This window comes from Rhinatrema bivittatum, chromosome 4, assembly GCF_901001135.1.
Source record: "Rhinatrema bivittatum chromosome 4, aRhiBiv1.1, whole genome shotgun sequence".
Classification (NCBI taxonomy): domain Eukaryota; kingdom Metazoa; phylum Chordata; class Amphibia; order Gymnophiona; family Rhinatrematidae; genus Rhinatrema; species Rhinatrema bivittatum.
This window is the reverse complement of record NC_042618.1, coordinates 240,139,861-240,167,555: the sequence shown is the minus strand read 5'-3', so window position 1 is coordinate 240,167,555 and position 27,695 is coordinate 240,139,861. Positions and strand designations below refer to the sequence as shown.

Below are 27,695 nucleotides of genomic sequence, written 5' to 3'. Positions count from 1 at the left end.
ACCCTCTTATCTTCGTGGCCCGGAGGATGCAATCCCTGGTCTTTCCCGGCGGCCAGAGCCACCCTTAGTGTCTTCTCTGCAGCAGGGAGCCGCCTCCACGGCCCAGTTCCTGCTTCAGCCCTGCTATCCAGCGATGCAGCGACAGCGTGGCTGCTGTCCATGGTCTTGTCCACTTTCCCTAAGGGGCAGGGCCGCGTCTCTTTTGCAGATTTAAAGGGCCAGCCCTCCTGGCCCCACCTGGACTCCTCCCTGGGCGTCTTTTGATCTTCAGCCCTATTTAAGGGCCCTGCAGTCTTTACGTCCTTGCCTTCACAAGGGGTTAATCCTCCCTAGGACTTCTTGTCTTCACTCCTGCTGGCATTCCTTGTTCTTCGTGGGATCCCTCGTTGTTCCGTTCCTGGTCTCTGCTGATGTCTTGATGTTCCATGTTCCCTGATCCAGTCCTGATGTTCTGTGTTCCAGTCCTGATGTTCCAGATGTTCCGTCATCCAGCCTTGATGTCCTGAACCCCTGGTTCCTCGTCCACCTTTCTTGGCGTGCCACCATCCTGCTCCGTCACCTCATGGCACAGGCCTGCCTCCTTGTCTGCAGCACAAGCCTCTGGAGTGTCAACCTACCCGAAGCCAAGTTCCATCTTGGTCCTCTGTCCTGAATCTCGTTCTGGCCCTCGGATTCCCTTGTGGCTGCTCCGTCCATGACCAAGACTGCCAGAACCTGCTCCACTCTAGCGTGGTCCGTGACCAGCCATGGGCGGCTGTGTAGGGCACGCACCGGTTCAGACCTCTACTGAATCTTCGACATGTTCCAGTCTCAACTTCCACTTCTACTCCTGGAGTCTGTCTCACATTAAGCATGGTCCGTGACCAGTCCCGTGGGTGGGCTGTGTAGGGCACACTGCGTCGCAGCTTCAACCTAGTACTTGATCCTGAATCCTTGTTCCGAGTCATTCCAAGACCTCGTCTGAGTCTTCCTAGTGCTCAAAGTCCTTCCAAGTTCCTCGTCCAAGTCTCCACATTCCAAGTTCCTCGTCTGAGTCTCCACGTTTCAAATTCCTCATCTGAGTCTTCATGTTCCAGAGTCTTCGTCCGCCCTTACCTCCTGTCCGGTCTGCCGCCTTTGCCGTTCCCAGTGGCAGGTCTGAAAGGGCTTGGAGTAGTTGGAGGACCACTCAGAGACCAACCTTGCGTGGTTGGCCTCACTAAGGCTATGCAGGTTGGCGGGGGCCTGGCTTTCTGGTCTCAGCCCAGGCTCGGACATGTCTCACCTGCCTCGGTACCGCCTTTTCTGGGGTCGTGCCATGGCCCAAGGGCACACAATCCCCTTGGAAACAGGACTGCTCTCCTAGCACTCGCTAACACTCCTGCAATTTATTACAATGCGTTTGTGATTTAACTTCTCTGAATAATTTAGTATCAGCTGCAGATCTGAAAGTGGTGACTGCAGATTTATTCAAGAGCTTCAGATAGTGTAGATTTTAAAGCAGTAAACAAGCAATGTGTCCCCTGACACAGAGCCGTGTTTTGCCCGGAGGCTGCGACAGGAGAGACGAAGCAGGCAAACAACTCAAACTGCAGGGCAAACAAAATATACAAGTTACCAAAACATAGAAAATTATTGAGAAATGGAGACAAGGGAAAATACTGGAGGCAGACAGATGGGCAATACATATCTTACAAACAATGAATCAAAATTCCCAAAAGGAAGCTCTTGCAGAGGTTGACAAATTAAAGAATATGTAAATATTGTGTCCTGGATGTGAAGTGTACAATGCCAATGGCTTCATACCATTTGTTCATTTTCTTGTTCCTAATAAACAGATTTATACATATAAATATGTTAAAACAGATAGTCCAAGTTTCGCGCCAGTGGGTAGGGGGAGCCAATCAGGGAAATGGGCACATGATCAGGCACAACCACTCAGAAGGGAAGGCTACAATACCATGATGACAGGCTCAAATACATATGGTAAATAATGCACAGGAACAACCATAGCAAAGAACATGGTAACACACCAGTGTTGGGTCCAACTAAGTAGATATATCTAAATATGGAGATGGAGACAGTGCAAGAAACATCCAAAAAACAGGGGAAGGAATAGAAGGAGGGAGGGTTTCATTTTACCAGCCACAGTAAAACCATGTTAATGCATTATTTACTAAAAGTCTTAATGGTCTTTAGTAAATACTATGCTAAATGTCTTGCATTAACCCAGGTTAAAAACGTGTTAATAGGCTGTTTTAATGCACTTTAATACAGAGGCCCCTATGAATGTTGTACTGATTTCTGCCAAAGAAAGTATATAATTTCTAATCATTTTTTTAATCATATACCTATCTCTATAAGAATAGGAACTCTCTGATGAATACTTGGACATGGCAAATGGTTTTAGGATGCAGAACTTTCAGGTTTCCAAGGGCTTTGAAGGTTAATTCATCAAGCCCTAATGGGTAGTAAATGCTTTGACACAGAACCTGCCAAGAAGTTTTCTCCCTTGCAGTCCACAGGCTCAACTTTACATTCTAATTCTGTTCCCCAAAAGCATACCATGTATAACTTGGGAAGCAGTGTAAGAAACAAATAATATATATCAGGGTAAAGACAATAGGCCAGTAAGAAGCCAAAAATGAAAGAATGCATGCAGGTATTCCGAATTAAGGTGAAATAAATAAATAAGTCAAAAGAATATAACATTTGCCATACTTAGTCAGACCAAAGGTCCATCAAGCCCAATATCCTGTTTCCAATACAAGCACCTCGCAGGATCCAAAAAGGTCGATAGATTCCATGCTATTTATCCCAGGTATATGCGGTGGATTTCTTAGACTTTTCCTCCAGGAACTTGTCCAAACGTTTTATAAACCCAGCTACACTAATATCTTTTACCTTATCCTCTGGCAACAAATTCCAGAGTTTAGTTATGTGTTGAGTTAGGCAGGATCTCAAAAGGTCAATAGATTTCATGCATTGAAGTTTTGGGGGTTTTCGTCCAGGAACTTGTTCAAACCTTTTTTAAAACCAGTTACACTAACAGCTTTTAAAACATCCTCTGACAATGAATTCCAGAGTTTAATTATATGTTGAGTAAAAAAATATTTTCTCCTATTTGTCTTAAATGTATAATCTAGTAACTTCTTTGCATATCTCCTAGTCTTTGAACTTTTTGAAAGCATAAACAATCAATTCACGTTTACCTGTTCTAGTCCACTCATTATTTTATAGACCTCAGCCGTCTCTTCTCCAAGCTGAAGAGCTCTAACTTCTTTCCTTAAAGGGAAATCCTTCCATCCCCTTTATCATTCTGGTTGCCCTTCTCTGTACATTTTCTAATTCTGCTATAATTTTTTTTGAGATGTGGTGACCAGATCGGCATACAATACTCAAGATCAGTTTGCACTATGGAGCAATTCAGAGGCATTATGATACCCTCTGTTTTATTCTCCATCCCTTTCCTAATAATTCCTAGCATTCTATTTGCCAGTACTGAATTCCAAATTGCTGAACATGGTCTCTGCTCAATATGAACTATACAAACAACTCAGAGGGACTCGGCACCATATTATGCCCACATTTTATTGTTTATATAATTGTAATTGCTTTTTAACAACCTATTACATCCCCACCACTATGTGACCACAACACCTTATATCTAAAACCAATGTCATACACACATTACCCTTCACTCATACCACTCATACCTCATAAAATCAAGTCACATATCTCTAATCTTCTAGATGGCCTCAATAAGAGTTCCCCACATGACATTCAATAACATCTGTAATTATACAATTAATCCCATCATATGACATACATGTAAGTTACAAATATATGATCAATATGGCCATTCAACTGAGTGAAACTGAAGTGAAAAGAAGGAGACATGATTGGATATGAAACTAAAATTCTGCCAAGCTTATTCTGTGCTAGGACTGACACAATTTTGCATCTCTTTCACTTTCTTCCAGTGCCATGACCAGGACCTGAGAGCTGTGGTTAATACAGGCTGCCAGAAAAACCTTATCTCCAGAAGCTGTGTAACCAGGCTAGGGTAAGAGTAGCAGAGAACAAAGGCATCTGTGCAAAATGCTCTTAGTACTTGAAATGAGTTTGGATGACACATGTGGGAATAACACCTGCCTATGGCACTATTTAATTATAAATGAGTCACAATCTGTTATCATTTTGTGGGAGCCGAAATATGCTAGAATAGTGTGTCCAGTTTGAATTTTGTGTCATTTAGACTCCTGTGTCCACTGTCCAAATATGGAGGCCATACCTTTGAGGCAATCCGGGAAAGGCTATCAAAATGGTGCAAGGTCAATGCCAAAAGTCCTATGAAATGTGATTTAAGGATTTAAATATGTATATTAGAAGAAAGAAGAGACAAGAAGGATCTGAAAGAGACACTGAAATACTGTACCTCAAAGGAGTAAATCAGGCGCATGAAGCAAACCATTTTTATAGGAAAGAATACTCTAGACCAGTGATCCCCAACCCTGTCCTGGGGACCCACCAGCCAGTCGGGTTTTCAGGATATCCAGAATGAATATGCATGAGAGAAAATGTGCATGTTATAGAGGCAGTTCATGCAAATTTTCTCTCATGCATATTCATTCTGGATATCCTGAAAACCTGACTGGGTGGGCCCCCAGGACAAGGTTGGGGACCACTGCACTAGATCAAAAGGTATAAGGTGAGATATTTCTTACCTCTCCTTTGGTACATTTTGACTCTATCTGTTGATAAGGAAAATTAAGGAAAATCCTATAATGGCATCAAAATCAATAAACTTGAGTTTAAAACAAGAGCTTTTGCAGATGATTTATGACAGTGTCTATTGACTCTCCCCCCCCCCCCCATGCTATTGCAATGCATGAATTAGTAAGCTTTGAGAGGTTTGTGGGCCTAAAAATCAATATATATAAGTTAGAAGCAATGAATCCTTCAGGAAGTTTAATAGTTAACTGGTAAGGGAACTTTCTGTTAAAATGGGCCTCTTGCAAATTGACCGGGTCATTCATCAAAATGCATTAGGGCATTATCACATGCGTTAGGGCCCTAATGCCCACCAAAATGCCAGCGTTATTTTTCGCATCACAAGATGCGTTTGCAAATTTTGAAAATTTAGTCAAAGGGGAGGAGTCTGGGTGGGATTTTATGAAAATGAGGGGTGTTTAATATAACACATGTTTTAATGCCAGAAATAACTACACTGTTTTCCTGGCATTAAGCTATGTGATATGCCTGAACTGGGATTTGTGATAGTTATGTGCAAATCCCATATCAGGCACCTGAGAGAGAGAGAGAGAGAGAGAGAGAGAGAGAGAGAGAGAGAGAGAGAGAGAGAGAGAGAGAGAGAGAGAGAGAGAGAGAGAGAGACTCTAGGGAGGTATACATATTTGTCATCTATTTATACCACTGTAGAAGGGGCAACTAGTAACTCGAGGTGAGGTTTTGGTGGTGGTCTAGGGTTTGGGGGCAGTTTACATGCACAGTCAGAGGTACGAACAGCACAGTAGACATCAGGGAACATTTGATGTGATTTGGAGTAAGGAAAGGCACACAAAGATGAGATTTGTACAATGTACTCTCGTCCTAGCTTGATAGCACCTAGGAAGAGAGTGCATCAAGCTAGGGAGAGAGTAAATTGTAGAAATCTCAGCAAAGTGAAAATATCATGGGTGCAATGAATTTAACGTGCATTGTGGTAAATAGCATGCATTGCAGTAACTCAAAAATGACCCTAACCATGCCCCCCCCTTTTGTTTTTTTTATCACGGGTGCTATTCATACAAAATTTATAGGAAAATGATGACTCTAGGCCTTAGATATTTGAGTGTATCACTCAGCTAAAATTCCCACAATATTAACCTTCTGATACAGAATATAGAAATATAATTGATTTGAAAAAATCTGCTGCTTTATTTGGAAATATTTAAAATGATAGAGTTCCCCAAGTAGTGTTGTTGCAATTCTATTACCTTTATTCATAACTGCTACTAGAAAAGACATAATAGTTGCCTTACAGATACTAATGAAGATGTATCAAGAGAGAGAGTTGCAATTTCCAGATATAGTTTAGCCAGTGTTTTGAAATAGGTAGGAGAGTTGCTATATAATAGTGAATCATTTGCTTCTATATCATTTGACCAACAGTGGTTGTAGCCTTTGGAACTGAAATATACCATTCATCTGGTATACCACAGTGTTCCTCACCAATCCCAGTCCTATTTAATATATTTTTAGCCTCATTGGGTAAAGTGGTTCAGGACTATGGGTTTGATATATTTATCTATGCTGATGTTATACAGATCCTGGTTCCTTTGGGAAGTAATCAAGACCAAACAGTTGTTAGATTAAATCAATGCTTGCAAGTGGTGTCTGGATGGTTAAGGATGTATCAATGTTTTAAATTGTTCAAAAACTGAAGTAATGAGGGGGGTGCTGATCAGCTATTGAAAAATCCAGTGCTGGGTGGAACAGAATTACAGCCTAAAAAAGAGGTGCGATCATTGGGAGTGATTATTGATGAAAATCTGTCAATGGAAAAACAGATAGCTAGTGTATTATGCCAGACACATGGGAAACTGAAAGTAGTTTGACAGTTACGCCCATATTTAGATCTCCAGGCTTTGAAAGCAGTGACTTTATAGGCATTGATTTGGTCATGCATAGATTACTGCAATATTTGTATTTGGGCTTATCTGGAAGTTAATACATAAATTTCAAACAACCCAGAATACTACTGCACGCATTGTTACAGGGTGTTCCAGAAGAACCTCAACTGGTCCTCTTTTACTCCAACTTCATTGGCTACCAGTATCCTTTCACTGCAAATTTAAATGTTTGATATTAGCATCTGTCTGGTCAATTTTAAAAGCCTTATGTGTGCCAAAGCCGGGAGATACACGCGCGATTCTGCCCGGCGCACACCACGCGGATTTTAAAACCCCTGCGAGTACGCACATAAACAATTTTTTCACAAAAAAGGGTGAGAGCAGGCCGGGACTGCACCATGAAGTCTGCATTGTAAGTGTTTATGAGCACAAGCGCGCACCTGGGTCCCCTACTGTGTAATTTTACTTCTGCTATGGACAGCGTGTAAGTTATGTAGCAAACAAAACTAGGCTAGTCAGCAGGGTTTTAAGGGTTGGGGCGAGCACTAGGTGGGATTAGGAAGTCCTCTCCTTTACTGGAGCGAACTAGGAAAAGGGGCTATTGCATTGGTGCACGTAGCTACTAAAATGAGGCGGCATTTGTGCGTGTGATTGTAAAATCGTGCACACATGTATGCGCAAATAGCCGATTTTATAACGTGCTCGCATATAGGTGCATATACGCTCGTATGTTATAAAATCGCTACATCCACATGTGCGTCCGCGCACAGGTCTTAAAATTTACCTCTAAGGTTTTTGATGGAAATGGTTCTGTATGCCTGAAGAAACGATTGAAACGGCATGAGACAAGGAGGTGTCTACGATCAAAAGGGAAATCTTTGTTACAAATTCCTTCAGTAAAATGCTTTCGACAATCAAGATTGTTGAAAAGATCATTCGAAGGCAGTGCTCCAGCACTCTGGAATGATCTCCACCTTGAGTTAAGGGAAGAAACCAATTTTACAAAATTTAGAAGAAAGTTAAAAACCTGGTTCATGTCTCAATCTTTTTAACTTCTGATGTGGTAGTTATTGAGCAGGATGGAATATTGAGATCTGTAGGTATTGGGCTTTTTCTCTCATTCCTTTACTACCTGACTTATTATATTAATGGAGGTAGTTGGGTTTGTCAAGAAAGTTATTTTAAAATTATTTTGTTTTATTAAGTTTTATTTATGCTTGTGTTTTTAATTGCATTGTTATATGTATTATGTTGTACACCGCTTCGAGCAATTTTTAATCAGTGAAGCAATATATAAATATTATTAAATAAAATAAATAGATTCATGCAGAAGAAAACTGCCTTGTGAACCTGAGATGTGCGCGTAAATACTGAATGCGACTTGGTGCATGCTGAGGCCCCTTGCCGCATAACTTTACTTCTATTATGAATGTCGTGTATGTTAAAATGTAAAGACAACTAGGCAGATCTGCAGGGTTTTAAGGGTCAGGGCTAACTGGGGGGGAGTGAAGGCTATCAAACCAGGGGGGGTTGGAGGGCCTATCTCTTAACTGGGTGACCTGGGGAGGAACTGGTAAAACTGGGAATGACGTCGCCACATGCCCCCTTTAAAATCCCCTGATTTATATGGAAGAAATGGCATTTATGCTCACATGCGCATGCCCACTTAACATGTGTCACACATATGTCATACAATGGCCGTGTCCCTGGGCGTGAGCCAACAGAGGCATATTTGACCTTTGGCATGTTGGTTAAGCGTTTTAGACATTAAACAAAACGGAAACATTTTAATAAGAGAAGTTCAGTTCAGAATATTAAGACATGTATATTCATGGGAGTTAAGCTTTGAAAGTAAACATTGCATAATCAGAGTACAGTATTAAATGTCAGAAGGAAAAAAGCTACACCAAATCATAGCTTTTGGTTTTGTACTAACATACAGAAATTTTGGCAAAGTATTATTTTATATTTAGGAAAAAAATTCTAGTAGACACATATCATCTTGTGAGAAGTGTTTAGTTCAAGATCTGCCATCGCTGGATCCAGGAAGGAAACCATTTAATTATTTGTATGACAATCATTCTTATTACCCAATAAGATCTCATATTAACATATTAGTTTCTAGAAGAGGGTCCCTTGTTAACACAACAGAAAAGTAGTTTCCATAATCTGATGCCAAGAGACCCAGGGAGCAATGTTCTTTTTCTAAATGTCTGGGAATGTTATATCTATCTAATCACTTCCCAATGCAATGAGAAGCTTAATGTTAATGAGCCCCAGCTCTGTCACTTTTCGTGTTATGAAGAATTTACTTCAAATATACAAATATAATAAAGATGTTATATTAAATCAAAGTGTATCAGGTTTGTTTGACTGTTAGGATTATAGCCTGTAAACTGGGAAGCAGAGGGGGGAATTCTGGGTGAACACCGAAAAATATAATTATTGAAAATATTACTGTTTTGTCATTGCAATTTATTTAATAAAAAAGATTTAAACCGAGCAGCTTGTTCCATCCAGCATGATATTTGGTGGCTCATCATAGACTCATTAAATCAGCATAACTCCAGTCTGAGTAATTGCATTCTCTGTTTAACTGTTTCTAGCAGTTCATGCAGCAGACCGTGCCACAGATTCACACCATGGGCTGAGGAAAACAGTGTTTTCTGATATTTGTGCCAGCTTTGGTGAATACACTGTAGTCCTACAAACTTTCAGAGTATGGGTAGTTACGCTATTACCCTAGTAGGATCCTAAAGAATTAAGTGCACTGCTTCCTCATTACCTCTAATCTGAACATGTTCATTGTAACTACGGTAATATTAGGCCTGAGTTAGTATGGCTTTTCACCTATTGTGTGTCTAAGGGAAAAATGCTTAGTAAATTAGGCCCATTATTAGCATTATTACTAATCATCTTATTGCAAGTTTTTGCTTTTTACTTAGAGAGTAAAAGATATATTATGCATTTTTCTTTACTGGATAAATTCCTGAGTCCTCACAGTAAAGGGGAACTTGCTGGAGGTACAGGTCTGTTGTTAACTGGGGGGTGGGAAGATAAACGTCTAGGCTCTTAGGAGTTTAATAAATCACCCTCACTGACAGCCGATTGGTTCTTTCAGAATTCTGAAAGGGGATGTGTCAGTGAAAGGACCAATCGGTTGTCAGTGAGGGAACAGCCATACTGGGAAGAGACAAGCTTTTCTCCAGCAGGGGCTCCCAGATGGGAAGGGGGGGGATTTGGAAGACTCCGCAGTTTGAATGGCCAATTTCATTTTTTAGGAGGAGAGTGACCCGGACATATGGGGCTATTCATTTAAGAGGCGAGAGGGAGGGAGTGAGGACAGACCTGCAGACTTGGACCTGGTCTGCCTGGCCACGCTTCATAAGAGAGAGAGAGCAGTTTGGCATGCTGGGGAGGGAAGGGGAACTTCCCAGGCCGGTCCATGGGACATTTAATGCCTGCCTCTGACCAGGCATTACATTTTCAGCAGTAAAAAGAGACAGCCATCGCATTAGCGCACCTTGTTGCATTACAGGATAATAGCTAATAAGGCTATCACCCTACAATTTGCATCAGATCTGCTAAGCCTTGCCACAGGTTTTTTAGCATGGGTCTTTTCAGCACTAAAGTCCTTAGTACATACCTGGGCAAGGCTAATGTCGAAAAACCCACGCTAAAACACAAGTAAAAACTGAACTGGAAACCGCAAGAAGCCAGACATTCTATGCAGTGCAACAATGAAAAAACAGAGCCACCACCATTCCTCAAATATCAAATAATAAAATCAATCAATAAATAAATACATAATCATAATACTAAAAACATACTAATAATAATATTTTTAAAAAGCTGATGAATAAAAGATCACATAATTAAAAACTTATATACAAGTTTTTTTAAATGTCCCAAACATTAATAAAATATTTCAAAACAGCAGACACAGCAAATAACACCTGAAAATTGATTTCCAGTCACCCCAAGATTGTCATGGATTAGTGGAGGAGGGATACACAGACTTTCTTCTCTCTTTCTTATATACACATACACATACACATACAAGTTCATACACACATACACGCCCTCTCAGATAAAGCTGCAGGCATCTCCACCTTTTTTTTGGTTGGGATCTACCAGCAGCATCAGGCCCTCATCTTCATTTTAGCTGCTGGCAGGTTGAAATCCACAAGCAGCACCTATTCTCTCTCACACACACACACACACACACACACACACACACGCACACACACAAACACACACACAGAGCTCCCATTCACACACATGCACACACTGAAGGCAAACCCTCTCTTTTTCTTTTGCCTGCAACCTCAGAGCCTCTCTCGTTCCTCTGCTGCTGCTGTCACTGCTGCTGCATGGCTATTGGGGAGGCACCAATCGCTATTACTGGCACTAAAGCTCGTTCTGCTGCCTTCTCTGTGCAAGCCCCACAGTATTACAAATTTGCAGGGTTTCCAGTTCCTCCATGCTGATCTCCAGAACTTTACCAGCTTATGCATGTTCTTTATAATAATATTTTGTTTTCAAATTAAATATTTCTGAGCTTTCCAGTAATAAACTGAGTATTTTTAGAGGATCAAAAATGCATTTGTGTGCCAGTGTAGGAAAATGCTCACATGAGATCAGCAAAATCCAGGAAACAAAAAGAATTCATAGAAACTCAAATGTATTTGCTACTTTGCATACAAGGACAAAAGACAAGATTAGGATAGAACAGCTTTCATTTCCTCTTTCATTTTCTTTTCACTGTGCATCATTTGTGAAGAGAGAAAACTGAAAGAGCCAAAAACTGGTGCTGTGTGCACAGTACAATGAAATAACATTATACCTGCTATAGTGATATTCCACAAGTCTAATACTGACTTGGTATTGGCTTTGCAGAAAGTATTGATTGTGTTCCAGAACTGTAAAACATAAAAAATAGGTTTAACAATTTTGCTATTGAATATCTGGATTTGATTCCAAGACTTTTCTTATTTGTTGATTAGTGCTACTGATTAAAAAAAAAAAAAAAAAAAAAGCCTTTGGATGCATTTTTGTTCTGTTCAGTAAATACTAACTACCTCTTTCAGATCCAGAATCTAGAATTCTCTTGAGCACATAGGTAGGTACATGGTTCTAGATCAGACCAGTGGCAAAAAGACATAGATTGCATACCAGAGTTCTAAAGGAAAGATGTGAACTAATAATGGAAGAATGCAATTTGCCACAGAGATAAAAGAAATCCTTGCCTACAGGTCACATGTTCGTGCAGGTTAGCTGGAAGTGAAAGTCATTCCCTTTGATGACTGGTAGTGCTCAGTGTCCCATGTGACATGAGTTTAGTCTCAATACTGTTCCTAATAGAAGTGTCCCCATATCATACATTAACAATCATGATCACAGTTGGCAATCCACTGAGGAATTAAGAGTGAAATACAAATTAGGACTGATAGCTAAAGCAGACATTATCTTCTCTACTATTTTTTTTCACATACTAAATATTATCCCAGGCCTTTTACTGGTTTATATAATTTCTCATAATTTTGCTATTGCAGTGATACATCTTTTCCAATAACAACTACAAATCTCCTCGAAACTCAGTATGCCTGTGGCTTGTTCCTGGCCAGTAGGTGTTATTCTTTTGTGATGTCTAATACTCCCTCCAGAGAGTTGAGATCATCACTTGTGCGATGCTTCCAGCCCCTACCAGCTCACGGAGCAAGAACCTTGTCCACAAATCAAGCCTACATAGCAGTGCAGAATACTGCCACTGGCCATTTGGCCTAGCTCTTTATGACAGATTTTTAATTTTACAAGGGATAAATTAATATTTTTAAAATTCAGCTCCAGATTTTGATTAAATGAGGCAGACACAAGTTATTTGTTTCCATCCACAAAAGAGACTTTTGTTTGTACTTCTCACAGCACAATAATAACTATACCAGATATGGATTATGAGCTGAGTTATGCTTAATGCCTTTACGAAGTGAATGCATGGTTGTAAATGGAGAAATTACTTACCTGATAATTTCGTTTTCCTTAGTGTAGACCGATGGACTCAGGACCAGTGAGTTTATGCTCCCCTGTCAGCAGATGAAGATGGAACAAGCTGATGTAACAGTATATATAACCCTGCAGTGACCCCAACCTGCCAGTATTCTCTTCAAAAACATCTGTGGACAGACTAGCAAAAAACTTGATTAAAACATGATTAAAAACAGATAACATGAACTGAACTCAACCAACCATAAACACTGAACTCACATAAGATTCTAGGTACCCCAAGCTAGGGATTAGAAGAACACTTACCAGTAATCCCTTGGCACCCAGAGCCCCACAGGAGGACTATTGACACATTCATGCAGTAGCCAAGGGTGGGAAGCTGAGTCCATCTGTGTACACTAAGGAAAACAAAATTATCAGGTACATAATTTCTCTATTTCCTAGCGTGTAGACAGATGAACTCAGGACCAGTGTGAGAGGCTGCCCATGGTCCAGTCAACACTGCATGTGCAAAGGCTGCATCCTCCCTGGCCTTCACATCCAGATGATAAAACCTGAAAAATGTGTGTAAGGAGGACTATGTTGCAGCTCGGCAGATATCGACAGGAGACAACAGACTAACCTCCACCCATGACACTGGCTGAGCCCTAGTGGAATGAGCCCTAACTTGAGTAGATAATGACTTTCCAGCATCTACATATGTGGCCTGACCACCTCCTTAATCCAATGAGCTATGGTAGCCCACGAAGTTGGAGCACCCTTACTCCTGCCATGGTGAACAAACAGGCAATTTGTCTTTCAAAAAGACTCAGAGACCTCCAGATACTGCACGACAAGAGCATCCAAGGAGCGCAAAAGGCGAAACTCCTCCGCATCCCTGACCTTATCCAGGGATGGCAAGGAGATGGACTGATTGAAATGAAAGTCCGAAACTACTTTGGGCAAGAACAATGAAACAGTACGCAGTTGTAACACCCCTGGATTCACCCAAAGGAACGGCTTCCAGCGAGTCAAGGCCTGCAGCTCAGAAATCTGATGCGCAGAACATATAGCCACCAGGAACACAGTCTTCAAAGTCAACAACTGTGAGGAAAGTCTATACAGTGGTCGGAAAGTAGGGCCCGCCAAAAAGTCCAGCACCAAATTAAGACTCCACAATGGAACTGGTAACCTCAAGGAGGTCTAAGATGCTTCACTCCCTTCAAAAAATGGGCCACATCAGGATGAGATGACAAGGAAACACCATTCAGTAGGGTTCTGAAACAGGCAAGAGCCGCAACCTGCAACTTCAAGGAATTAAGGGTCAAGACTTTATTCAATCCATCTTGCAAAAAATCCAGAAAGAGAGGGATCTTAACTGAACAAGAAAGAACACACCGCTCCTCACACCAGGCCTCAAAAACTCTCCAAACCTGCACATAAGCCAAGGAAATGGAGAACTTGCGAGCATGGAGTAAAGTGGCAATCACTGCAGAGGAATAACCATGCTTTAACAGGCAAATCCTCTCACAGGCCAAACCGTAAGACAGAATCAAGTCAGATCCTCATGAAGAACAGGTCCCTGATGAAGCAGATCCATGTGCGGCAGAAGACGAAGAAGGGCCTCCACCTTGAGTCAGTGCAAATCTGCATAGTACGGATGCCTGGGCCGGTCCAGTGCCACCCAGAGCACTATCCCCCTGTGGCCTTCGATCTTGAGAATTATCCTGCTCAGCAAGGGCCACAGAGGAAAGGCATAAATCAATCTGTCTTCTGGCCAGACAAGTATGAGAGTTTCTATTCCCAGGGACCACGGATCTCTCCTGTGACTGTAGAAGCGAGGAACCTTTGCATGTCAAGAAGTCACCAGCAGGTCTAGAATGGAAGGCCCCAGTGATCCACAATCAGCTGAAATGCTTCGGCTGACCACACCCACTCTCCTGGGTTCAGACTCTCCCTGCTGAGAAAGTCTGCTCTTTGTCTTTTCCTGCAATGTGAGAGACCGAGATCATCTGCAGATGACCTTCTGTCCATTCCAGAAGCTGGACAATTTCCTGCGATACCTGCTGGCTCTTGGTTCCTCCCTAGTGATTGATATAGGCCACCATCGTCGCATTGTCGGACATCATGTGAACCGCTTGATTCTGCAGTCTGTGGCTGAACTTCAAACATGCCAGCCATACCACCTGTGCCTCCAGGCAATTGATGTTCCAGCAGGACTCTTCGGCATCCCAGCACCTCTGGGCCATTAACTCTATACAGTGAGCTCCCCCCCAACCGTGGAGACTCGCATCTATCATGAGTACCAACCAGGCCAGAGAGGACAAGGGAACTCCCTTTCTCAGATGATCCTCCTACAACCACCACTGGAGGCAGGACCAGATTTCCATCAGCAAGTGGAGTAAAACCGCATAATCCTGAGACTTTGGGGTCCAACGAGATAGCAGAGAGCACTGAAGAGGACACATATGCGCCCTTGCCATGGCACCACTTCCAGGGTAGCTGCAATCAAATCAAGTGCCTGTAGGTAGGATCACACTATTGGGTGTATGGTGTTCATCAACTGACGCACTTGGGCGATCAGTCTCTGGGTCCAAACTTCCAGTAGCAAAACACTGTTCTGTCCCATGTTGAACCGGACCCCCAGACACTCCAACAACTGGGATGGTTGAAGATTGCTCTTGGTCAGGTTCACCACCCAACCGAGCACCTGCAATAAGGAGATCACATTGTATGTCACCAGGTGGTTCTCTTCGTGATACTTGGCTCAAATCAGGATTCCTTCTTTTCATGAGGCCGCTGCTACCACCACTATAATCTTGGAAAATGTTCTGGGAGCGATGGCTAGATCAAAATGCAGCGCCTGAAACTGATAATGGCACCCCAACACAATAAAGCATATAAAGCATTGGTGTTCCAATCGGATGGGAATATGAAGGTAAGCCTCTGACAGATCCAAGGAAGTCAGAAATTCCACCAACCGCACCACCATTATTACCGAGCATAAGCTTTCCATATGAAAATGAGTCACCTTCAAGTGACAGTTGACCCTCTTGAGATCCAAGATGGGACAAAAGGAGCCCTCCTTCTTGGGCACAACAAAATAAATGGAATATTGCCCCGTACTTTCTTGAGATGTGAGCACTGGAACCACAGCCCTCAGTCTGAGAGCCTTTTGAAGCGTGAACTCCACTGCCTGATTCTTCTGTGGGAAGTGGCAAGGGGACACCATGAACATGTCCCAAGGAATACTGTGAAATTCCAGTGCATACCCTTCGTGTATCACCTCCAGGACTCACTGCTCCAATGTGATCTCGACCCACCTCTGATAAAAGAGAGAGAGACGTCCCCCTATTTCCTGTTCCAGAAGGTGGGGTGGCAAACCTTCATTGAGAAGCTCAGGAAGGTCCACCACCCAAGCCCGCTCCTCTCTTGGGCTGCCGGGAACGAAAGGGCTGAGACCTACTGAAAGGTCGAGTCCATTGAAAGGTAGTCCCTCTCTAGGGATGAAAATGCCTGGAACCCTGGAAACAACCCCTCATGCCAAAGGGGCTGTAACTGTTTCTTATCCTCTGGCAACTGAGGTACCAGAGACTCACCCCACTTACTGGCCAGTTTCTCCAACTCACTTCCAAAGAAGAGCGAGCTTTTAAAGGGCATCTTGGTAAGATTGGCTTTGGAAGCTGTGTCAGCTGACCAATTTCGCAACCAGAGTTGATGCCTGGCTGCTATCACTGAAGCCACTCCTCTGGCCAAGGTCCGGACCAAATCACAGGCTGTGTCTGATAAAAAGGCAGCAGCAGGCTCCATAACCGCTCTGGTATTTCCTCCAGTCTCATCAACTTCCTGAGAGAGAAGCAGACAAGATCTCACCACTAGGGCACAACAGGAGGCAATCTGTAAATTCATCGCCACTACCTTCAAGGCTGTTCCTCCCTCTATGGGGATAGTCATCCGCTTAGACCTGGTACATACTAGAGCATCCACTTTGGGAAAATGCAAATGCTCTCTCACAGCCAGATCCAGGAGGTACAGGCCTTCCAATGTCCGACACCCTTTAAAATTTGCCTCTGGGGCATCCCATTCCAGATCAATCAATTTCTGGATGGCATTCTTCACCGGGGAAAAAACAAGAGGCTTTACGTAAGGAAACCAAAATGGGATTCTTCCTCGTCTTTGACATAGCATCTGAACCAGGAACACCTGGCTGTTTCAAGTTCTGGGAAATCAGGGCCGGCAGTTCATCTTTATGAAAGAATCACAACATGGTTCGATATGGTTCTAGCCCTAGAGGAATTTCCCCATCTTCCAGGAAATCAGGATCAACCTCATCATCAGTGCCATCCGGATTCCTGTCAGAACATCCGCAGGGAGCCAAGGCGAGCCCTGGCGCTTAAGCACACGACTGGATGAGGGGGGGAGCGACTGGATGAGGGAGGAGCCACTGGATGAGGGTCTGACTGGACAGAAATGGGGGAAGCGGAGGACTGCGCCTGAGGAAAGGCTTGTGAGCCTTGAAAAAATTCCACCCAAGAAAAAGCAGCTGGGTCCAGATCAAGCCCAGAAGGAACTGGAGCTGGTCCCACAGTACTGCCCTTGCCAGTGGAGGAGCCAGACAAGGGACAACCAAGATCTGGCGTACCCCCAATCAAGGCCATGACCAACCCATCATTAGAATGGGAAGAGCCAGGCTTAGCAAAATCCAAGGAAGACAACTCTCCCTGAGCGTCTGAGCAGCACTGACACAGGTTAGAAGCCCTAATATGACAGGCAACACAAATAGGAAGACACTTAGTTTTCTTGCTTACTGACACCATTGCTGCAGTAAACGTGCGTTGGAACAGCTTGCGCTCTAAAATGAAATGTGCGCAAAAAATAAGCACCTAGAAGAAAGTGCAGCAAGACGCATGCACAACCTGTGTGCCAAGTTAAGCACGTAAAAAACCTTTGTACACGTAAAAAGCGCTCCCAAAAACCGAGCGCACAATGCGTGCAACATAGCCAACACAATGTGCACACTGACGGCCTTTAGAGGGCAGTAGATCATACCCAAGAGCACGCGAAAATGGCCGCCACGGCCTACCAAGCAGAATGCAAGAAAAAAGCCCAAGTGCGGGGCCTATTCCACCTGGTGCTGCTCAAACCCGCCAGGCTACCGAGTTCCCCAACTCCAACAGGAGCGGGAATGAACGTCGGCACGGCGCACTGAGAACAGAGACCAGAGGAAGTCCTGAAAACTCCTCTGTCTGTGATTCAAGTAAAACTTTCTCCTTTTTTTAAAACTTTACCTGAGCTCAGCGCTTACCGGCTGAGTACAGAGACAGTCTCCGGTTGCGGGGGGAGAGGGCATCTGCCGTCACCACCACGCTTGGCCTCCTGCATCTGCTGCCTTTCAGCTGAACTAGCAGCTAAATCCATGCTGGGAAACCCAGCTACAGGACCAAGGCTCACCTCTGAGGGACCACGGAAATCGCCTCAGGAATTCTCAACTGGGGGAGGGACCTTTAGGTATTACCACAGAAGAGCCAAGCTTTCTTTTCCTGAATTTAGAATTTCAATTTCTCCTTTCAAAAACCTCAAAGCAATCCCTATAGGGAGATGCATGTCCACCATCTGCTGGAGATGGAAAGTACTGGCAGGCTGGGGTAACTGCAGGGTTATATATACTGTGATGTCAGCTTGCTTCGTTTCATTTGCTGGCGGGAGAACATAAATCCACTGGTCCTGAGTCCGTGTCTACATGCTAGGAAAATCTATAATTAAGGCCCTTCTCAAATTGAAGTAGAAGTCTAATATTGTGGGATCCACAATTTCTGCAAAATCGTGATTAAAATAGGACATTGCTGATCAACTACTTCCTACCAGCGAGCTGCTGATCAGTTGCTTCCCAAAATTGTGTCTGTCTTGTCCTCTGCTTACAAATGAAGAACTGAAAAGAATATTCTTGTTAATGCCTCGCAGGCTGGAGGAGATGCCAGAGGTTGGAAGTGAGGATTCACGTCTCTGCTTCCCATACAGTTATAGCATCGTTGGTCAAGTGGAACAATTGAATATCCAGCTTGGTGAAGAAAGGGTGCAATGCTCGGCGCTTGTTGTAGGTGAGTAGAGGAGTCTACCAGAATCATTCCATTAGTTTCTTCCTGTTGCTGTTCCACTGTTCCTTTGTATCACCTGAAATATATCAGTAAAAAGCCTGCACGACACAGACAAAGCTTTTCAAACTCTTGTTTAATGATTTGCCTTTCAATGTTTATGAATGTGATGCAATAAATTCTGGTTGGAGGCAGGTCACCATTATTGTAAAGGATTAGGACTAGAATAGGGTGCACAGTACTAACATTTGGGACTGAGGCTGTTTGGCACTGTGATGCGCTGACAGAACTTTGGGGTGATTCGAATCAAGAAGTACTAAGGTTGCTAAAGGTTAAATTAAAGAGAATCATCACCCTGTTCTATGTGCCTGCTGTTATAATGCAACGACAACAAGTTAGATAACAAAGAAGGGTGCACTGAACTCCAGATTATTTATTTACTTAGGGTTTGATTTTAAAAGGAGTACACACGTCAGCGCGCACATGTTATAAAAACATGGGTCCCGTGCGCACATGCGCGCCGGATTTTCATGTCCACGTGCACATGTGTGGGTGGGTGGCCTGCTCTGCCCACAAGGGGATATTAGAAAAGTACGTGCGGCGATGCAATCAGGCCTCCCCCAGTTCCCTCCCAGTCCGCATCAATTAAGGTGCGGACTGGGAGGCAACCTTCCTATCCTTATCATATCCTAAGCATCTCCAGATTATATACTAACTATCTTGTATGTCCTCTAGATTATTCACGATACACTGCTTTATTTCCTTCCATTAAACCTCCTTTTGGTTTTCTAAATAGATTATTCATCCATTTTTCCAGCTTGGTACAGGCAACAGTATCAGCATGAAATATAGTGTTCTGTCCATCCGGGTACTAATCATTCCTAAACAAAGAGATGTAATCAAATAATTAATATGAATGCCTTCCAACATTTTGGTAATTACAGTACATAAAAGGTCTGATTCACTAAAGCTTTTCTCCCATTCTGTGTGTCTGGGGAAAAAAACCATTGTAAATCAGGCCCTTAATTCGAGGTAAATAGTTCAGCCTTCTTAAGAGAGAGACATTTTCTTTTTTTTAGGTCGATGGCCCCTGCTGGAGAAAGCAAGCTAGTATCCTCTTCGGTGTAACATTGGCCTCAAGATTACATTTTCCTTTTTTCTCCACCCAAGAAATGCACAAACCTATGAGCATTATTGGACAACTGCCTGCAATCTATAAACTAGCTCAGGATGCATATTTTAGGTGTTAAGATCTGTTATTTTATGATATGTACTGCTTTTTTATTAAACGTGTAATTGTATGTACTATAATTTATGCTTTAATTTTAATATATTTATTTTATTTTACTATGGTAGTATTGTAATTCACCCTGATATCCTTGATGAAGGAAAGTACCGTATTTTCCGGCGTATAAGACGACCCCCAACTTTTCCAGTTAAAATATAGAGTTTGGGATATACTCGCCGTATAAGACTTCCCTTCTGTGTCACTACATAACCATACTGTATGTGGTACCCAGTATACAACAACCAGCCAATCACGGCAAGCGATGTACCTTACCGGCCATTGGCTGGTTGTTGTATACAAATCCTGCTTGGATTGGTCAGCTCTCCCTGCCTGCCCAGCCCTCCCTGTCTCCAAGACTATCAGAGCGGTAACGCATCCCTCTGGCCCGCCCTTGTATCCTATTACCAGTACCTCCTTCTCTGCCTCTCAGATCTCGCTCCTGAGGACTGCAGTGAAACGGCGCAGACGTGCATGTGCGAGATCTGAGAGGCAGAGAAGGAGGTACCGGTAATAGAGAAGTGAATCGGAACCGGAATCGGTTCTGAATCCGGTTCCGATTCACATCGTGTTTTTTTTTTCATCCGGCCTGATCGGGTTTTTTTTTTATCGGCTGCGCCCGAGCCGATAAACAAAAAAACCCACCCCGACCCTTTAAAACTAATCCCTCAGCTTCCCCCACCCTCCTGACCCCCACAAGACCTGCCAAATTAATTAAATACAACCCCCCACCCTCCTGACCCCTCCAAAACCTGCCAAATTAAATACAACCCCCCACCCTCCTGACCCCTCCACAAGATCTGCCAAATTAGTTTTCTACAACCCCCCACCCTCCTGACCCCTCCAAGACCTGCCAAAAGTCCCTGGTGGTCCAGCGGGGTCCAGGAGCGGTCCGGGAGCGATCTCCTGGACTTGGGCTGTCGGCTGCCAGCAATCAAAATGGCGCCTACGGCCCTTTGCCCTTACTATATCACTGGGCTCGACCAATGGCAGCGGTAGCTCCTGTGACATAGTAAGGGCAAAGGGCCGTCGGCTGCCAGCAATCAAAATGGCGCCGATGGCCCTTTGCCCTTACTATGTCACTGGGCTCGACCAATGGCAGCGGTAGCCCTGTGACATAGTAAGGGCAAAGGGCCGTCTGCTGCCAGTAATCAAAATGGTGCCGATGGCCCTTTGCCCTTACTATGTCACAGGGGCTACCGCTGCCATTGGTCGATCCCAGTGACATAGTAAGGGCAAAGGGCCGTCGGTGCCATTTTGATTGCTGGCAGCCGATGGCCCAAGTCCAGAAGATCGCTCCCGAACCGTTCCTGGACCCCCGCTGGACCACCAGGGACTTTTGGCAGGTCTTGGGGGGGTCAGGAGGGTGGAGGGTTGTAGTAAGTTAATTTGGCAGGTCTGAGGGGGGGTCAGGAGGGTGGGGGGGGTTTGTTAAATTTTTATTTTTTTTTTATATTCGCTCCATAAGACGCACAGACATTTCCCCCCCACTTTTGAGGGAAAAAAAGTGCGTCTTATGGAGCGAAAAAAACGGTAATTATTCGCCCTATAAGACGACATCCGGCGTATAAGATGACCCCCGACTTTTGAGAAGATTTTCAGAAGTTAAAAACTTGTCTTATACGCCGGAAAATACGGTATATCAAATTAAGAAATCAAAGGCCCACTGAATTTTCTGATCATTCCATGATATAGATAGATATCAGGTTGGGGGCCCTAGGATGGAACACCGCCGGTGGTGTTTCCCTGCTCATCTTACAGAGGATATTGCTTTTCAGGAATACCTTAGAGTTAAATGGAAAGAATATGTGGCTCATAACTCTCAACATCAATCCCATCCTCTTCTGTTTTGGGAAACGGGGAAGGCGGTAATGCAGGGGGAGGTTACTGCATATCTGATTTGGAAAACTAAACTGCTTAATAAGCAGAAGGGAATTTACAAAGAGAGTTTCAGAAGGCTAAAGTGAGATTAACGGAATATCCATTTGTGGCTAATAAGCAACGCTACAGGGAGGCTTTGTACTCCTTGAATTGTCATTTACATCAGAAAGCAACGAGGGTTATGTTGTACACATAAGTTGTACCGTTTTGGGAATAGGGCTGGAAAACTGCTGGCTAATTTAGTAAAAATTTAAAAGGGGCATAATTATATTAAGGCGCAGCGGAATTCCAATGGAGTTTGACAGACCACCACTGCAGAGATCTGTCGGATATTTCGGTCCTTCTATGAATAGCTCTATAAGAGCGATAGAGTAGAGGAGGCTAGTGCGGTGGAAGATCGGTTTTTCATAATTTAACTCTGCCAAGAGCAACTGCCCAACAGTTGTCCTGGTTGAATAGACCGTTCACCCGCCGGGAAATATCGGATAGTATACAGACCAGTCCTTTACATAAAGCCCCGGGTCCAGATTGGCTCAACATGGATTTTTATAAGATTTTAAATGAGGATCCAGGGGATACACTTAAAGAATTTTTCACTGAGGCCTTATCAAAAGGTCCCTTTCCCAGAGATAGTAAACAAACCTATATTACGGTTCTCCCTAAGGATCTGGGTCAGCCAGCTTTGTACAGACCCATATCTTTGTTGAATTTTGATCTGAAACTTTTTGCCAAAATCATTGCAAATAGGCTGAATTTGGTGCTGCCCTCCTTGCTTTCACAGAATCAAGCTGGTTTTGTGGAGGGTAGAACAGCGAGCAAGCATATCCTGAGGTTATGGATATGACACAGAGCAAACATTCTTTGACAAAGGCATTGATAGTAGGATTTGATGCTGAAAAAGCATTTGACTGGGTGGCTTAGCAGTATTTGTTTTTAGTCCTGCATCAATTTGGGTTTGAGGGAGATATAGTGCAGAATATTTCTCCCCTTTATCAGGAACCTTGCTCCATCATCTTGGCAAATGGTTGTATGTCGCAAGAGTTTGAATTACAAAGGGGTAGAAGGCAAGGCTGCCCTCTCTCCCCGCTGCTATATATTCTTTCCTTGGATCCCCTATTGAGGAAAATTGATGAATGTTCAAATATATTGGTGTTCTGGCTCAATAAAAACTTCCCAGGTTTCCTCATCCAGACAGCTAACTTTCCTCCAAATCAGTCTCCAAAACAAAGATCTTTTAAGTATGAATCATTTATTGCATAGATAATTTTTCTATTACTCACAATTGTTGGATTCAATGTAGCCTCAGACGAAGATCTTTGTGGCTGGAAATAGGTAGGCGAGGGAGGAACAGGAGTTTCTTGAGATGCAGGGTAAGAAGACGAGGGTTTGAAGCTGATTAGTCTTTTAGGATTAAAGCGGTAGGAGGAATGTAAAAAAGCTGTTCGTGTAACAGAGGTTACAGGCACGTGTGTCTTCTACATGGCGTGGCTGAGACTGACTCACAGTCTTGGAGAGTGATTACAGGAAAAGTCCCCACAGGCTGGGGCTAGGGGCGAGATCCAATGGTGGCGAGCCTAGGATCCATGTGACACAGGAGGGGACATGAAGAGCAGTCCCTTCAGCCAATAAGGCACCTGAGAAGACCCAAGTTAGATTGAGAAGGCATGCAGGCCCTTTCCCAATGGGAGGAACAGAGGGGAGGGGGCTTTTGTTAAAGGCAAACTCCCTTTAAAGGCAAGGCTCCCAGACTTTTGTCCTGGGTTACAGAAAGTGTCACGAGTTCTCAGGGGGGAGGGGCTGTAGTAAACACAGGTGGGATGCAATGTATACAGACACAAACATGTACCCTTTACTGGGGACAGAACACTCCCTGTCTGGTATCACAAGATACCACAATATCAGTTCTCATGTCATGCAACAGTGTAAAGTTCATTATAACTGGATCTTTCGACGCTCAGGGAAGTTCGCGGTCATCTCGGTCATCCAGTCATCTAGGCGGTGGATGGTGTCTTCCTCAAGGAGTTTCGCTAAGCTGAAACGAAAGACAGACAACACAAAGAGAGAGTCTTTGGTGTGGACAACAGTCCACGAAGTTCAAGTTTCTTCACGTGGCAAGAGGAGTACCACTTCACTGACAGGCCTGTAGAAGATCTTGGATCGCCACTTGCTCCGGTGCTGGAGAGCCGGCGAGTACTATTTCTTCCGACGGGTCCCAAGGGAGTTGGCAAGCTGTTGGACTTGTTTCCATTGATGCTTGTGGAGCTCCCCGCCATCAAGTTTCCGCGAGGTACCGGAATGTTTATAGTCTTTTGCCTCAAAGGCGTGATGGATACAATGCCCAACTGTTTACAGGTTCCTGCGAAGTCGGTTCCACAGTCGGAACGGATCCGGGTGGCTGAACCCCAGAGCTGAGCATATACATGGATCCTTCTTGTCTGGTTGTAGATGTAGCTCCGCACTACTTGGCTGTCCATGTGAGGACGGACGGTATCAATTCGAATGTCTATTTCGGCCGTTGTTAATTCCATTGTTTCCTCAGCCAGCGCCGCTCCACATGATTCTAGGCGTGGTATGCTGTGGTTAGGTTGTGGTGCTGGCTTGACTTTGCCGAAGATGAAGTCTCCACGCACTGTTCCTTCTGCACCTGTCGCTCTCAAAAGGCCTACCGCAGCTATGGCCTTCACCGCTGTGTCCGAGAAGTTGCAGTTCTCCTTGTGGCTGTTTGTATTGAGTGGTGTTGGAACGTGGGTGCGTAGTGTGTGGAACTGTTGAAGCGCTCTTCGGGGGCTCTTCCACTTTTCCCATTCTGGCTTCCTTGCTGGAGGTAGTGGGGTGTCCCACTCTGTGGCGCTTGATGAAGGCTCTCTTAACAAGGCTCTTCCTTGTATCGTGGCTGGAGTCACAAACTCCAGTGGATCATGCAGGCTGTTGACTGTGGACGGGACACCTCGGTGAGTGTGTGGTTCACCTTGGGTCGAGATTTGGGACATGAAGACGTCACTCTTTGGATCCCAATTTAACCCAAGGTTTCATTGGAGAGGAGGTGTGTCCACTCTCAGGACCGAGTTTTCTGAGTCTCTGGCATGATCATCTGGAGGAGATGCTCTCATTACTTCAGGTTTGTCAGAGGCTATTTCGTGGAGCCATAGACTGGTGCTTGCCAGTATTGCCTCCTCTGCAATGGGTAAGGACTTCGGCTCGTCATCTACATGGAAGTCCTTTTCCATGAGGCGTTTGGCATCTGCGTCGTACTCTTTATCTCCTTCGTGGGCTGTCCTTCTGAGCCCGGGCGTGGCCACTGCAGGCAGCGGGCTATTCTCTACCGAAAGGGTAGGTTTGTCGTCATCCATGGCGACTTGAAGCACTGGGTCCCCTAGATGTTCCTCTGCATCTGATGGGGGGGTGATCCGGCTGGTAGCTGAATTGAGATGTGGTCCTTTGCAGCTTAGGATCTCCTTGGTGCTTAGATGGTTAGGACATGGTTCAAATAGGGTAGGATTTCTATTCTCTGAGATATTCGTGGCATATGTCTGAACACTTGGTTTCCTTGTCCGATCCAAGCAGACATCGCCGACTATTACCCATCCTAAGGCGAGTCAGTAGGCTAGGGTGTGGCTGGTGGATCATCGCGCATCTCCAGGGACTTGACCAACTCCGGTACGTCCCTGCCCAGTAACAGTAGGATTTCTGCTTCCGGATCTAGTGGTGGAAGCCGATGCATTATAGATCTCAGATGGGGGTGGTGTTGGGCAGCTTCTGGCGTAGGAATTTCGTCTCTGTTGTCAGGTTATCTGGTCGCACTCAATGAGCATGGGTAAGTTCGACTTGTTGTTGCCATCTATTGCTTCTATTACATATCCACTTGCTCTCCTCCCCGTCATTTGGACGACTCCTGAACAAGTTTTGAGGCTGTACGGTGAGTAGTGTTCATGGATATCGAACAAGTCAAAGAATTCCGGCTTTGCCAGGGATCTGTTGCTCTGTTCATCTATGATGGCGTACATTTTGATTGCCTGTTCAGGCCGCCCCTTGGGGTACACTCTAGTCAGGCATATTTTTGTGCAGGATTTCCCTTTGCTATTTCTCCCGCACACCTGTGTACATTTTGGGACCACTTCAGGTTCTGGTGTTTGTTCATCCTTCTCCTCCCCGCCGTGGTTTGAACTGGGGTGTGAAGTTCTTGAAGGATGAGGTTTGCTTTATCAGGGTGCAGAGCGCTATTATGTCGGTTGCTCCCACACTCTGAACACTTGATGGTTGTGTTACAGTCTTTAGCCATGTGGCTAGATGAAGAACAGCACCGGTAGCAAATTCTGTACTTTTTCAACAGTTCTTTGCGTTCTTTCAAGGGTTTCCCCTTGAATCCTCGGCACTTTCTGAGTGGGTGAGGTTTTTTGTGTATGGGGCACTGCCGGTCTGGATCCGCCACCCTACTCATATCGGGAAGTTCATCTGATGTGGGTGTCTTGGGTGACACTTCCATTTTGTGCACGGAAATGGGTTTCCTGTTGTTGCCATACTCTTTGGCTGGCCTTTCGCCCACTCGGAAGCTGATTCTGTGTGTCTCATGTGCGCTGAACTGGAAGCTAGGGTCGTTCCTGTGCTTTGCCAAGTCATGTATGAACTTTGTGAGGACATGGAAAGATGGGTGCCTGTCGTTGTCCTCTTTGTACTGTGCACCGTGAGATGCCCATTTGTCTTGTATATCGCTTGGCAGCTTATTTATGATGGCGTTCATGCCTCGTGGTGTTTCTAGGATGTTGAGACTCGGGTAAATTAGTTCGGCTTTCGCAGTCTCCACCTCTCGGAGGAGATCTCCCAATTCTAATAGCTTTCGGTTGTCTTTTCTGGATATTTCTGGAAAGTTTTCCAGTTTCTCGAACCATGCATTCTCTATGGTGACTGGGTTTCCATAGTATTGCTTGAGTCTCTCCCACACTTCCTTTAATGCTGCAGAGGGATCCCTTAGGTGGACGGTTCTCAATCTGCTCACATGTTTGGCCGATTCACATCCTAACCATTTCATCATCAAGTTCATCTCTTCTGACAAGTTCAACTTCATATCCTTCACAGCATTTTGGAAGCCAGCTTTCCATGTCCTGTAATCCTTGGGTTGGTCGTTGAACGCGTAGAGTCCTGCGGTTATAAGTTCTCGGCGAGACATATACCTTGTTAAGTCTTCTCTTTCTGAAGGCTCATCCTGAAAGGTGGCGGGCCTCGCTGGATTGATGTCCTGTGGTTGACTATGCACATCTCTCCTGTTGTGCGTTGGCTCGGGGTGTTCGGCTGGGACGCTTCCTGTGTGTGGCTCTCTTACATTCGTATGATTTAGAGTCAGTGGATTGCTGCCATGAGGTCTGGTACTCATGGCAATTTGTGTTTCAGGTTTGATTTCTCTATTTGAGGTCTCTATTTGTGGAGGGAGGTGTGTTCCTTCCCGGTGCGGAGGTTGCTCTGGGGGAGGTGATGTTCTGGCGCTGGCGTGAATTAGAGGGTGAGCCATGACGTACTCTAGTGTCTGCCAGACTGGTTCTTGTTGGGCCATGTAGCTGAGTAGGTCTTCCCCATTGTCCCGGTCCGGGGGCGCATCGAGTACTTTAATTTGGGCTTCAAGGGCTGCTGCTTCTCCCTTTTGCTGCAACAGGTCTAAGGCGATCTCTAGCTCAGCCTTTCTGCGCTCCTTGGCGGCGGCTGTAGCGGCAGCTGTGGCGGCAGCTGTGGCGGCAGCTTTCTGTTGTTCTTCTATTCTGAGCCCTTCTATCTTGAGGGCTGCTGCTTGTTCAGCATACTGTACGCGCGCCATAGCTGCTTGGGACTCTGCTCTCTTTCGGAGGATGATAG

At 44.5% G+C, this 27,695-nt stretch overlaps 1 protein-coding gene across 1 annotated transcript in view; it reads left to right on the top strand.

The window, feature by feature from the left end:
• Positions 1-27,695, top strand: part of NRIP2 (nuclear receptor interacting protein 2) — a 114,535-nt gene that overhangs the window by 76,590 nt on the left and 10,250 nt on the right. The window contains exons 3-4 of the mRNA XM_029597572.1: positions 3,963-4,045; positions 18,558-18,694. Of these exons, the coding sequence (XP_029453432.1) occupies positions 3,963-4,045; positions 18,558-18,694 (220 nt within the window). The remainder of the gene's footprint in view (positions 1-3,962; positions 4,046-18,557; positions 18,695-27,695) is intronic.